This window comes from Triticum aestivum, chromosome 3B, assembly GCF_018294505.1.
Source record: "Triticum aestivum cultivar Chinese Spring chromosome 3B, IWGSC CS RefSeq v2.1, whole genome shotgun sequence".
Lineage (NCBI taxonomy): Eukaryota > Viridiplantae > Streptophyta > Magnoliopsida > Poales > Poaceae > Triticum > Triticum aestivum.
This window is the reverse complement of record NC_057801.1, coordinates 517,271,713-517,286,111: the sequence shown is the minus strand read 5'-3', so window position 1 is coordinate 517,286,111 and position 14,399 is coordinate 517,271,713. Positions and strand designations below refer to the sequence as shown.

The 14,399-nt window shown below is 50.5% G+C and overlaps 1 protein-coding gene and 1 long non-coding RNA gene across 2 annotated transcripts; one reads left to right on the top strand and one right to left on the bottom strand.

Annotated features, from left to right (window-relative positions):
* Positions 1–4,038: 4,038 nt before the first annotated feature.
* On the bottom strand, positions 4,039–5,772 carry LOC123070679 (anthocyanidin 5,3-O-glucosyltransferase). Its single transcript, XM_044493972.1, has one exon. It carries the CDS (start codon positions 5,644–5,646, stop codon positions 4,240–4,242), a length of 1,407 nt encoding a protein of 468 aa, XP_044349907.1. The 5' UTR covers positions 5,647–5,772; the 3' UTR covers positions 4,039–4,239.
* A 6,207-nt stretch (positions 5,773–11,979) lies between these two features.
* On the top strand, positions 11,980–12,910 carry LOC123065624 (uncharacterized). Its single transcript, XR_006431094.1, has 2 exons — positions 11,980–12,429; positions 12,553–12,910. It is a non-coding gene; the product is annotated as an uncharacterized lncRNA (long non-coding RNA).
* The last annotated feature ends 1,489 nt before the right edge of the window (positions 12,911–14,399 follow it).

Genomic DNA, 14,399 nt, shown 5'->3' with positions numbered 1-14,399 from the left:
ATGCATTGCCCTTTCTCACCTCGAGAGTTGGTGCAAACTTAGCCAGTGCATACAAACCCCGTGATACGATACGCTCTATCAAACATAAACCTCCTTATATCTTCCTCAAAATAGCCACCATACTTACCTATTATGGCATTTCCATAGCCATTCTGAGATATATTGCCATGCAACTTCCACCGTTCCATTTTCATGACATGTGTGTTCATCGTCATATTGCTCTACATGATCATATAGAGCCGACATGATATTCGTGGCTCAGGCACCGTTCATCATCATTATACATGTTATGCTAGATCATTGCACATCCCGGTACACTGCCAGACGCATTCATATAGAGTCATATTTCTTTAATTTTATCGAGTTGTACGTAAATAAAAGTGTCATGATCATCAATATTAGAGCATTATCCGGTAAGGGAAGGATGATGGAGACCACGATTCTCCCACAAGTCGGGATGAGACTCTGGACGAAAAAATAAAAAAAAAGAGAAAAAAAGAAGGAGAACAAAGAAATAAATGAGAGATAAAGAGAGAAGGGGCAATATTATTATTCTTTTTTCCACATTTGTGCTTCGGAGTAGCACCATGTTCTTCATATAGAGAGTCTTCCGAGTTATCTCTTTCATATACTAGTGAAATTTTTTCATTATAGAACTTTGCTTGTATATTCCAATGATGGGTTTACTCAAATGCCCGAGGTCTTCACGGGCAAGCAAGTTGGATGCACACCCACTTAGTTTCCATTGAGCTTTCATACACTTATAGCTCTTAGTGCATCCGTTCCATGGAAATCCCTACTCCTTGCATCGATATCGATTGATGGCCATCTCCATAGCCCGTTGATTTGCCGAGTTGATGCGAGATTTTCTTCCTTTTTGACTTCTCATATTGATCTCTATCACCGTATTTAATTCCACCTATAGTGCTATATCCATGGCTCACGCTCATGTATTGCATGGGGTTGAAAAAGCTGAAGCGCATTAGAAGTATGATCCAATTGCCTGGTTTGACACCGGGGTGCTCATGAATTACATTCATGCGGTGAAGGCGGAGTCATGCCATGCTAACATGATAAAATGAGTTGGGATAACATTCCTTAAGGATCATATATTTTGGAAAAGTAATGATTATGTTTCTTATATTCATGGATATTATTATGCTGATATTGTTACTTCATCGTTTCTCAATAATTATACCATAAAGAGATTACATGATAAACATGTTAGGTAGCATTTAACATCAAAAAAATTGTTTTTATCATTTGCCTACTAGAGGACGAGCATGAATTAAGCTTGGGATGCTGATCTTCTCCAACGTATCTATAATTTTTGATTAATTCATGCTATTATATTATCAATCTAGATGCTTTATATGCATTTTATTCTATTTTATATTATTTTTTGGGACTAACCTATTAACCCAGTGCCCAGTGTCAGTTCCTATCTTTTTGCTTGTTTTTCGCTTTTCAGAAAATCAATACCAAACAAAGTCCAAACATGATGAAACTTTACAGTGATTTTTTCTGGATCAGAAGACACCGTAGAAGGTTCGGCAGGAGGCCATAAGACTTATGGGAGAGCCACGAGCTCACAGGGTGCGCCCCCTGAGCTCGTGGCCGTCATGTAGCTCCGTTTGACCTAATTCCACCTTTATAAATTCACATATATTCCCAAACCAACAGAGAGCCACCCAAAACACTTTTTCCGCCGCTGCAAGCTTTTGTTCTTCCGTAATCCCATCTGGAGGCCTTTTCCGATACTCTATCGGAGGGGGAATTGATCGCAAAGGGCTTCTACATCATCCTTGCCACCTTTCGATGATGTGTGGATAGTTCATCACAGACCTATGAGTCCATATCTAGTAGCTAGATAGCTTCTTCTATCTCTTTGATTTTCAATATCATGTTCGCCTCGATCTTCCTGGAGTTCTATCTGATGCAATCTTCTTTTGCAGTGTGTTTGTTGGGATCCGATGAATTGTGGGTTTATAATCAGATTATTCATCAAAAGTAATTGAGTCTTTTTTGAACTTTATTATGTATAATTATTATAGCTTTATATTTCTCTCCGATCTATCCGTTTGATTTGGCCAACTAGATTGATTTATCTTCAGTGGGAGAGGTGTTTTGTAATGGGTTCATTCTTAAAGTGTCCTCACCTAGTGACAGAAAGGGTAGCGAGGGATGTATTGTATTATTGCTATTAAGGGTAAAATGATGGGGTTTATTCATATTGATTGAGTTTACTTTGTCTACATAATCTCATTTTGCTTAAACTCTGTTTGTCATGAACTTAATACCATAAATGCATGTTAGATAGCGGTCGATTAGTCGAGTAATAGTAGTAGATGCAGGCAGGAGCCGGTCTACTTGTTACGGAGGTGATTCCTATATGCATGATCATTGACATGAATACGTCATAACTATGCGCTTTTCTATCCATTGTCCAATAGTAATTTGTTTACTCACCGTATGCTATGTGTTAGAGAGAGAAGCCTTTAGTGAAAACTATGTCGCCCGGGTCTACTTTAATCATATTATAAAACCAAAAATACCTTGCTGCAATTTATACTTTTATTTTGTTTTACAATTTATCTATCTACCTCCACAAGATTACAATTTATCTATCTACCTCTACAAGATTTGATTCTTGCAAGTGACGAGTTCAAGGGAATTGACAACCCTCTTGCCCATGTTGAGTGCATGTGTTTTCTTTTGTGTGTGCAGGTGTTGTTCACAAGGATTTACGTGATTCTTCTTTTGGTTCGATAAACCTTGTATTATACTGTTTCACCTCCTCTTCGGGAAAAATCCCAATGCAGCTCACAAGTAGCAATCATTCACCATGAATCGCGGCATGAACCACATGCAACCGTATGCGTTAGAGAATCTACAGTCGGACTCACTACTTCCTCCTCAAACATCCAAAACGCCCACCCGGTCAGTGACCGATCGAAAAAAGATGACCCAACCGGATCCCTCATTTCCATCCTAAACACATAGACTTATCGGCGTACCTAAAACCCGTCTCAAATCTGGGGGTAATATGAGGGTGCCCGGTCATGCTCGGGCAGCCTGCTGGATGCCCACACGGTCGCCGCAGCCGTGTGCGGGCCGCCGTGCTAGCATCCATGCGTGCAGGACGCCGCTGTTGCAGCCGCGTGCGGGTAGGCCGCTGATGCAGGACACACCCATGCTTGCGGCTAGGTTGCTTGCCAGCGGGCGTGCGTGCACAACTGTCGTTGTGTGTGCTGGCCACGGCCGTCGAGCCGCTGTATCCGTTGGGCTGCTGCATGCACGGCTGCGTGCTGCCACGAGCTGGCCGCCGCGCGCACGCTAGTCGAGACGCTTCCGGAGCTCGCCGCCACCACCACCGTCGTTACTGCTCTCGCTGGATGTCCAGCCACTGCCGTTGCTGCCCTACTTGCTCGCACACAGGGTGCTTGTCGAAATAACTCGAACGTGAGGAGATAGATAAGTTTGAGGAAATGATTATTTGAAAGCAAATATGAGGGGTCGAAACAGACGCGCCCGCTCACTAACCGGGTGCGTCTATGGATGTTTTAAAGGGCCAAATTAACTATGTGCGGCCATAGATGCTCTCATTCCACCATACTTGTCTTCTCCTGCCCGCAAGGTGAAACATACTCAATCAAGTGATTATTTTCTGGATCAAACATACGAGGGGTACTCAAACGGGCTGCAATAACAAGGATGACGTCATGTGAAGGAGTTCTATATTTCGATCCAAAAGTCCTTTTTTCCAATTTCTAGATGGACAGTCTCGGTCTTTGGTTCTTTATCCTGAAAAAAATAGTTAGTTTCATGATATATTTTAAAATCACATGTCCAACTTTAGTGCTAAGCTCTTGCAACTTGGAAAAACTTTAGTGTAAAGTTCTTTCTTTTCTTTTTTAATTGAAAGCACATACTCTATTCGTCCAAAAATAAATGTCTCAATCTAAAGTTATACTAAGATTGAGATACTTATTTTGAACTTACGCAACTCTAGATCTGCACCTTGGTTGACTCAGAATATTGATTTCTAAACTAGGAGTATTCCATAAATAGAGACAACAGTTCAATACTCACAAGAAGCAGAGTGCAATGCTTTTTTTCCTAAACAAATCAACACTAGCTTCGAAAGGGTCCAGAAATAAACTAGTCCGCATATAATTTCAAAATGTACATAGCCTGCTACTGCAAATCGAACATTAAGTAAAGTTTACAAGTTTCACATCAATGCTGCACAGTTGGGGCTGTGGAAGTGTCCAGGTCGTTGAGGAATTGGACAAACGCCAAGTGAGACGAGCCCCCTTCCTTGAGCGCCTCGGCAGCTGCATCCTTCGCCGCCGCCACCCGCTCCCTGAGCGCCTTGCCGCCCTCGGACGCGATAACCCACCTGACCTTCTCCTCCACCTCCCCGGCCTTAACCACCTCTTCGTTGTAGCCTCTCATCTCCACCCCGAGCTTCATTCCCTCCACTATGTGCACCTTGTTCACCTTCTGCTCCGCGTACAGCGGCCAGCACAGCAGCGGCAACCCTGCCGTGATGCCCTCCAGTGTCGAGTTCCAGCCGCAGTGTGTCATGAATGCGCCGGTCGCCCTGTGGCGCAGGACCTCCACCTGTGGCGCCCAAGACTTGATCACGAGTCCTCTGTCCTTGGTCCTCTCCAAGAACCCTTCCGGCATGAGCGCGTCGAGATCGGGCTCCGGCAGCGAATCGCCGTACTTGTAGTCGGGATTGCGCGGGCTCCGCACGACCCACAGGAATCTCTCCCCTGACTTTTCCAATCCACTTGCAATCTCCTGGAGCTGCTTACCGGAGAACGTGCCCATGCTGCCGAAGGAGAGGAACACTACGCTCTGGTCCGGCTGCGCGTCCAGCCACCGGAGGCACTCGTGCTCCTGGTCACCGCCTCCCAACACCAAAGGCCCGATGCAGTAGACCGGTGGCATGGCACGACCAGGGACGCAGAGCCCGTCCTTGAGAGCGCGCACCGCCCGCGTCTCCAGCGACTCGAAGGAATTAATGAGAATTCCGTTGGCATCTGGCATTCGGTCGAACATGCCCAAGATGGCCTTGAGTATTTCATCGTTGTGGGTAACTTCGGGTAAGTCCGAAGCTTTCAACGGAGGAACACCCGGGAAAGTCATGATAGAGTCGCCGAGCTCCTTCACCTTACTGCCGGCAAGCTTGCTCGGCAGGTTGAGGAAGAGCGCGAGGTCGGCGGCGGCCGACGCGTAGAAGTAGTAAACCGGCAGCTTGAGCTCAGCCGCGACATCTTGGGCGTCGACGCAGAACATGTCGAGGACGAGTGCGTCAATTGAGGGCAGCGAGCGGAGGAAGTCCAGGAGGGGGGCGTTCATGGATTTCAGGAGCCGGAAAATCTGGATGACGGGGTTCGTGGGCGCGGTGTCGGAGTTGGAATCCGCGGGCGGCGGCGGCAGGACGTGGAAGGCGACGGAGGGGTTGGAGGACCTCGCGCGGGCGACGGCGGAGGAGAAGTCCGTGGACTCGGCCTGCGGATCAATGAGCACCACGGTGACGGCCAGGCCGTGCTTGAGGAACAGCTTGGCGACCTCCACCATCGGCACCAGGTGGCCGACGCCGACGCCAGGGTACAGGACAACGGTCTTCTTCATGGCTTCACTCTCGTAAAGTCCTAGTACGAAATGCTTTTTTGGTTGGTTTGGCTCTGTGCTGCTCAGCTCCACGAACAACCCACCTGGACCGTGCTACTATATAGTGGGGCTCGTGGAATTCTATCCAATTTGGACACCGGAGCCGAGCTCAGCGCCACATACGAACGAACTAACGGTTGAGTCCTTTCTTGCTCGAGGAGTCTCAGGATTGCGTTCCACGGCACATCACCTTCAAGGACATGGTCCATGCGGCCCACCCACCATGCCTGAAGCCGTTGAGCCAGGAGACAAGTATGGGTCCGTGGCTGCTGCCGGTCCACTGGCCTCGTGTGGAGTAGCGCTCCCAAATTCTCCTTGCATACCTGTGGTGGTGTGGCGCCTTCGCGAGTGCCAACGTCACCCGTGACGGGAGCCTTTTTTCTATGCCGATCGGCTCTTGGTGTCGCCGCCATCTTCTTCTAGAAGGGCTTGTTTGCTTGCTGTTCAGAGCGTTGCCAGGAGCACAAAGTACACTTCTCATACTCAACCGGCCGATCGCCTATCGTCTGGTATTATTGATCGGTACGCATCCATGGGCGACCACGACCCTTGCTGGTGCACTGACGTAATGGATGAGCGAGCAGGCTGCCTCGGGAAAATCGAAGAAGAAAAATGCAATAACAATGGCCTCTTCTATATGGTTGCTTAGCCGAGGTGTTACCAACAAAAACCCTTAATTAGATGCTTAACTTGTTGCAGCTAAACTTCTTTTCAAATGATAAGTACACATGTGGCACAAAGTAATCTGGACCAAACGTCCTCTTCACCGTTGGATCTTGAGCGCGCGTCCTAAAACCGGATCGTTGGGTAAAACAGGGAACAGCTAGAACGATTTCATTCGGCATATAAGACATATGATTTGGAAACTGCTCGACACCCCTAATCGGGGTGTGGCTATCTCATTATATAGAGGTACCCAAGGGGTACAATACAATGTTACAATACAGATATACAGAGGCTACGTATATACAGTCTGACACCCTTCCTCAATCTTAACTATGTCCTGAAGTACAAAGCAAGTTAAGATTGCGCCTACAGCCTACAAATTGTGGTTGTGGAAGAGGCTTCATGAAGATGTCAGCAAGTTGATCCTTTGACGAGATGAACTTGATACAGAGTAGCTTCTGTGCAACACGTTCCCGAACAAAAGTGATAATCCATCTCAATGTGTTTTGTCCTAGCATGAAACACCGGGTTAGAAGAAAGATATGTAGCACCAATGTTGTCACACCACAGGACCGGAGGACGAGCTTGAGGAACACGCAACTCTCTCAACAGAGACTGTACCCATATGATCTCAGCAGTTGCATCAGCAACAACTTTGTACTCAGCCTCAGTACTACTGCGAGACACAGTTGCTTGCTTGCGAGCATTCTAGGCGATCAAGTTAGGACCCAGAAATACCGCATAACCCCCCGTGGATCGCCTGTCATCCGGACTACCAGCCCAATCTGCATCAGAGAAAGCCGAGAGCTCATACTACGGTGCAGACTGAAGAAGCAAATCATAGGAGGCAGTAAGACTGACATAGCGCAAAATACGCTTCCCAGCTGACCAGTGAGACGTCCTGGGTGCATGCAAAAACCGACAGACACGGTTAACTGCATAGGAGATGTCAGGCCTGGTAATAGTAAGGTATTGCAGACCACCAATGATACTGCGATACTCAGTAGCATCATCAGACATGAGAGAGTCACCATCAAGAGTAGAAAACCGATCAGTGGCAGACATCGGAGTGTTAACATGTTTGCATTTGAGCATTCCAGCACGACGCAACAAGTCCAAGGAGTACTTCTTCTGAGTGAGAGTCAAACCAGCAGAGGACCGTGAAACCTCAAGACCAAGGAAAAAATGAAGAGCACCTAAATCCTTGACAGCAAAATCATCACAGAGAGCAATCACAAGGCGATCAGCAGCAGCAACGAGGAACTGATGAGGATGATATCATCAACATAAACCAAGATATACATCGTAACCTCAGGGCGCTGGAGGAGAAACAGTGACGTATCAGCAGTGGAGGGAGTAAACCCAAGAGCCCGAAGAACATATCCAAGGCGAGCATGCCATGCACGAGGAGCATGTTTGAGTCCATACAGTGCCTTAACCAGACGACAGAGATGATGAGGTCGTGTCGGATCAACAAAACCAGGTGGCTGACGCATATAAACCTCCTCCTCCAGAATGCCGTGTAGAAAAGCGTTCTGCACATCAAGCTGACAAAGGAACCATCCGCGAGTAACCGTAAGAGATAGTAGTAATCGAATGGTAGTAGGCTTGGTGATTGGACTGAAAGTGTCTTCATAATCAAGACCATACCTCTGTTTGAAGCCCTTGGCAACTAACCCTACCTTGTAGCGTTCAATGGAGCCATCAGCATGTCTCTTGACTTTGAAAACCCACTTGGAATCAATGACGTTGACGCTAGACACTGGAGGAACAAGACGCCAAGTATCATTTTGTTGAAGGACCTGAAACTCTTGTTCCATTGCAGCACGCCAATGAGGAATACTCAGTGCAGCCTAAAAGTGACGAGGCTCTGCAGTGGGATCGCCAGCAGTGTGAGCCATGCACGCAGCAAGCCACGCAACCGTGCCATCCGTCCACTCCTTCGGACGAAAGATACTGGACTGGCTCCGTGTGCGAGGACGAAGAGTGACAACAGGTACAGCTGGCAAAGACAGTGCAACAGAGGATGTTAACGAGGCCGACACCGAGTCCGGCGAGTCGGGCTCACCGGTGGCCGAAACAGGGCTGTTTGGCGACCCTGGCGCCAAGGCAGACCGGGCCTGAGCGGGTGACGAGGCCTCTGGGCTAGCGGAAGCAGCAGCCGGCCCGAGCGAGAGACCCGCCAGTGGCCCGGGCAAGCCACGTGAAGCGAGCGCTGGCGAGGCCTGCGAGCCGGGCGCTGGTGAGGCCGCTGGTGCTGGCGAGGCTGGTGCTGGCGAGCCCAGCGCCCGTGGGGCCAGCGTGAGCCCAGACGGGGCCAGCATGGAGCCAGGCTGACCCGGCGCCCGCGAGGCAGTCGGGGGAGACTCCATAGGCGAGACGGGGATGGGTTGGCGGGTGCCACCCGTCATGCATGGTGCATGCACGTCCCGACCAGGAAGCTCATCGGTGACCTGTTCATCGAGTAGCTCGAGCCGGGCACCGCGTCCAATACCTGCGGCATGATTAGGAAGCAACGCAGGGGCATATGAAACATCCACAAATTGATCAGGCATAGGTGTGGACACAGGCACCGGTGGTGTAGAGGTGGTAAAGTTAATCAGAAGTGCACGAAAAGGGAAAACATTTTCATCAAACACCACATCATGAGAGATGTAGACGCGGTTGGTAGGAACATGCAAGCACTTGTACCCTTTGTGAAGAGAACTATACCTGAGAAAAACGCACTTCTTAGACCGAAACTCTAGCTTGCGTTTGTTGTATGGACGTAAGTGAGGCCAACATGCACAACCGAACACTTTGAAAAAAGTGTAGTCTGGAATCTCATTAAGCAGGAGTTCAAGAGGGGTTTGCATTTTCCCAAGTCTCTAGGGAAGCCTGTTTATGAGAAAACTAGCTTTGGAGAAAGCATCACTCCAGAACCAAAACGGGACGGAGGCATGAGCGAGCAAGGTTAGACCAGTTTCAACAAGCTGGCAATGCTTACGCTCGGCAGTACCATTCTATTGATGTGTATGAGGACATGGCACGCGGTGCGAAATCCCAAGTTTGTTAAAAAACGAGTTGAGGTTGTGGTATTCACCCCCCAGCCAGATTGGACATGGACGATTTTCTGCTTAAGAAGACGCTCAACGTGTGCTTGAAACTGAATGAAGACATCGAACACATAAGACTTACGTTTAATAAGATATAACCAAGTAAAACGGCTGTAAGCATCAATGAAACTGACATAATAATTGTGACAGCTAATGGATGTCTGGGCATGACCCCATACATCAGAAAACACAAGCTCAAGAGGATGTTTCACAACACGACTAGACTCTAAAAAAGCAAGTTGATGACTCTTGCCCTGTTGACAGGCATCACAAATAGTTTCAGCAGTTTTATTGGACACAACTGGTAGATCATGACGATGCAAAACATGTCGAACTATGGGAGCCGCCGGATGACCAAGGCGCGCATGCTAGTGCGTAGGCGACACACGAACACCACTGAACACCTGAGGAGAAGACGACATGGAAGGTGGGCGCGGCGCATCAAGTGCATACAGGCCATGGCGAAGATGACCGCTAAGTAGAACGTCCCTCGTGTCCCAATCCTTGATAAAGAAACAAAAATGGTGAAACTCAGCAAGGACATTATTACCACGAGTAAGTTGAGGAATGGACAACAAACTACGCGTAGCAGAAGGAACACGAAGGACATTAGAGAGATCAATGTGCGAAAATTGTGTGCAAGGAGAGAGGCCTGACCAACATGGGAGATGCGCATACCTGCTCCGCTGGCGGTGTGCACCTGATCATGACCACGATATGGCTCCTGAGTAGAGAGCTTACCCATCTCACCGGTGTGGTTGGTAGCTCCAGTGTCCATGTACCATGCAGGATCGACGAAGTAAGATGGAGTATGGCCATGATCATGACTCGTCACGGCAGCGGCGGCCTGCTTGTTGTTCCCTTTGCCATTGTTGCCGAGGCCTAGAAAATCTTGCTTGTAGCGACGATGGCAGCGAGAGGCAATACGGCGCTCCAGGTCACACAACTGGCAGGCCTGTTGGGCACCACAAGAAGAACAACACGCCACCGGCCGGTTACCACCTATGATGGTCGGAGCACTGCCCCTCGAGGCCGGTTGTGAAGGCAGCGTCGGTCTACCTCCTGAAGATGATGACCGCTGGGGCTTGCTGCGAGTTGCGGCATTGGCGGAGGCGAAGCTAGGGGAGGCTCGGCGCGCCTTAATGCGCTGCTCACGGCCAAGCAGACGCGCATAGAGCTCATGAGGTGGAAGCGGGTCATCGCGGCCATGAACATTCTCGATGAGATTGTTATAATCATCATCAAGCCCATTAAGCACGAAGGTGGTGAACTCCTCATCCTGCAGCGACTGGCCAACTAAGGCCAACGTGTCGGCGAGACCCCGCATCTTGTTGAAGTAGTCGGTGATGCTGAGATCACCAAGCTTCGTCTCACCCAGCTCAGTGCGTATAGAGTGAGCACACGCCTGAGACTGAGAGGCAAAACTGGTGTGAAGCGCCGCCCACGCCTCCTGGGACGTAGCGGCGAAGATGACCAACGACGAGACGCTCGGGGTGAGCGAGGAATGGATTGCGGAGAGGATGGCCTGATCCTGAGCCACCCAAGTGTGGTACGCCGGGTGGTGAGGGGGCGGACACGGGATGGATCCATCAACGTAGCCCTCCGGATAGCGACTCCGCAGAAGAGGGAGCACCTGGGCACGCCAGGACAGGTAGTTGTCCGATGCGAGCTTCACCGGCAGCAGATGCGAGAAGTAGAATGGTGCATGCACCATGGCCAAATCAGCATGGGCATGCGGCGATGCATACAGGCCCATCGATGAGGCCGCCCCAGGATGTACGGGATACACTGAGTAGGGTGGGTAGGAGCCAGGGGAAGCCGCCTCAGGAGCGCCTTAGTGTGTCGCGGGGGTGCCGTAGGGTGCCGCGGGGGCACCGTGGTTGGCCACGGCGGAAGCGGCATGCGCGATGCAGCCGCAGCTCCGTGCGGGTCCGGGGAGGACGCCGGGTAGGGTTGGGGCGGCGCGGGCGCCGAGTAGGGAAGCGGCGGCGGTGCGCCGTAGTAATGATGAGGTGGTGGGGCGCCGTAGGGCTGCTGCACGGGTGGCGTGCCATAGGGTTGGGGCGGCGCCGACCAAGACGACGGCGGCGGCGGCCCACCATGGATCGCGGGAAGGCCGCCCGCAGGAGGAGCAGTGCCAGAGGGAGCACCGACCGGGATGGCGCCGCGGTCTCCCGATCCGATCGGGGAGCGAGGCGACGATGAGACACCGTAGGCCATCGCGAGAGGCTGCGAGGCAAGGAACGGCGAGGCAGTAGCGAGAGCCGCGGCGGGGGGAACCGAGGTCGACGCGACGGCGGCGGCGGTGGCGGCAGCGGAAGACATCGTAACCTAATTCGATACCATGTAAGACATATGATTGGGGAACTGCTCGACACCCTAACCGGGGTGTGGCTATCTCATTATATAGAGGTACCCAAGGGGTACAATACAATGTTACAACAGTCTGACACGGCACACGTGGATGTCTTCCTACCTTATCCTCTTTCTCTCCTCACTGACTCACTCACGTGACCTCACATCCAATGCGAGTGGAGGCCATGTGCCAGCGTCGAGGAGCACATCCGCGATGATTTTGGGCTGGCAATGTCATTCTAGTGGCTGGCAGCGGCGGAGCCCAGGCGGGCCGCTGCAAAGAGGAACTCCACTGGAAGAAATCGAGGTGTCATGGGCGGGTAACGCCGTTCCCGTGCCTGGCACCACCAGAGACGGGGCAGCCCGCTGCGAAGAGTAGCTCCACCAGGTTGTCTCACGACGAAGGCCATGCACTGGCTCGACGAGGTGTGATGCGCGGGCGTGCCATCCCCGTGCCAGGCGCAGGCGAAGCTGAGGCGGGCTGCTGCGGAGAGAGCTCCACCAGGGTGTTGAGCGACGGAGGCGAGCTGGCATGGTGGAGACGGGGGCTCTCCACCGATGCTTCCACCTCGCTACCGTTGTCGTCTTGCTTCCTGGATCTCCTGCAAGCTCACCATTATAGCCCAAGGTTTGCTACATCTTAGACACACATGCGGCTGCACGCACCATCCTTATGTAAATAGAATATCTTCTCCACTGACAGCGACTCAATTTCTTCCTCATTAATCTCCGACAAATTGCTGACGGACAGAAGCAACGGTGGTGCCGGAGTTGAGTCCAGTCAGTAACACTAGCGCTAGTTCCTTCCATGATCCTGTAGGCCGAGAGCTGGGTCTCTGGTGAAGCTGGAATTGAAGAAGCTTTCACCTGAATTAGCCTAAATGTGTCTGTTCGTCATGTTTGTTCTAAACCAACCTCTGTTATAGTCCAGGTAGATACAATCTTTGTTCAGTTGTAGCCAAAGAAGAAGAGATGGTTAGTAATTAAGAGTAGTAATCAGTACTTTGTAGAACTTTGTAGTCCATGTAGATACAATCTTTATTCAGTTGTAGCCAAAGAAGAAGAGATCTTTGTTCAGTTGTAGTCGAAGAAGAAGAGGTAAAACCCTACATCCTGCTTTGATTGTATTGACGATGATGTATCGAGTACAGGCTTGATCTACCTCGAGATCGTATATATGTTGTGTTCTATCCCTAAGGTAAGTAACTATGAATCTATCTCTACGAACTAAACCCCTCATCTTATATAGGCACCGGAAGTATCTAGGGTTACACATGGTCGGTTGCCACCTAGGGATAAGAATGCTGATAACCGAAACAATCCTTGGGGTGCACGCCAAGTCTTCGGCAGAGTCCATCTTTACCACGTCAAGGTTTAAGGCATCCGTAGTCCTTCCTTGTGAGATTAGTGGGCCATAAGCTCGGCCGGGGACTGTGGGCCAACTAGGTTGGTACCCCCTAGTCCAGGACACTGTTAGTAGCCCCTGAACTGGTCTCCGAAGCTAGAGTCCACAAATTTTCTCGGTCCTCGTGTCTTTGGCTTGGAGTCTTCGGCTTCACCGGTGATAATTACGCAAAATTGTTGTTCTGTTTGTGCAAGGCAATTCTCTCGAGCTCTTCCCCCAACGGGGCTGCCCATCAATCGCACGCTCCCAGAGCCATGCTTCATCAACCGAGGTCTTTCAGATAGCTTAGCTTTGAAGGCCTGCCACCTGAGTGTGAACAGTATTTATAACCTGACAACTTTTCTGAAGCATCGCCACTTATACCAAAACGAGTCAGTTCCTGTTACTCGAATGGTGGCCTAAGGCAGTTTTCTCATTGGCACGTCCTATCAAGGCAGAGATCATGCTTCGTATTTGGGGGGATATCATCAAGATTGGTTTTACCCCATGTACGCATAACTGCGCCCAAGGCTGGTACGTGACATTTAATCTGGCATGGCAAGCGGGACTCTTGGTCTTTCATAGAAGTATAAAAAGCAAGGGGTAGCAGTATTGCTTTCCCCACGCTTCCATTCTCCCGCCATTGCACACAACCTCCAGAGCTCTAGCGCCCAGATCAATACCCAAAGCTTCCACCAGCCCATTTTGGCGCCCGCAGCTCCCTCTCCGGTGATGGCCAAGGCCACCTTGGATGGCTAGTGGGAGGCCTCCATTATTAAGGGGGGCGTCATCCAGGAGCTCTAGGCCACGGGGTACTTCCCTGCAGACGCCGCCTGCCGGCGACAGGAGCCCAATCAATAAGTCCCCACTCCTAAGCCGGGGGAGAGGGTTATCTCCTTCCCCAACTAATATGAGGTTTGGGGTTCCCCTGCACCCCTTTGTGCGTGGGATACTCTTCTACTACAGGTTCAGTTTCCACCTTCTAGCCCCAAATTCCATTCTTCACCTCGTTGCGTTCATCACCATCTGCGAGGCCTTCCTCCGCGTCGAGCCGCACTTCAGCCTGTGGCTGAAGACGTTTGGTATCAAGCCGAAGAGCAGTAGCGCCACCCTAGTGGAATGCGAAGGGGAGATGATTAGCAAGATCTAGAAGTTGCCTGGTTTGAAGGCACCTTCGTAGAGACTATCAAGGAGTGGCAGGGGGAGTGGTTCTA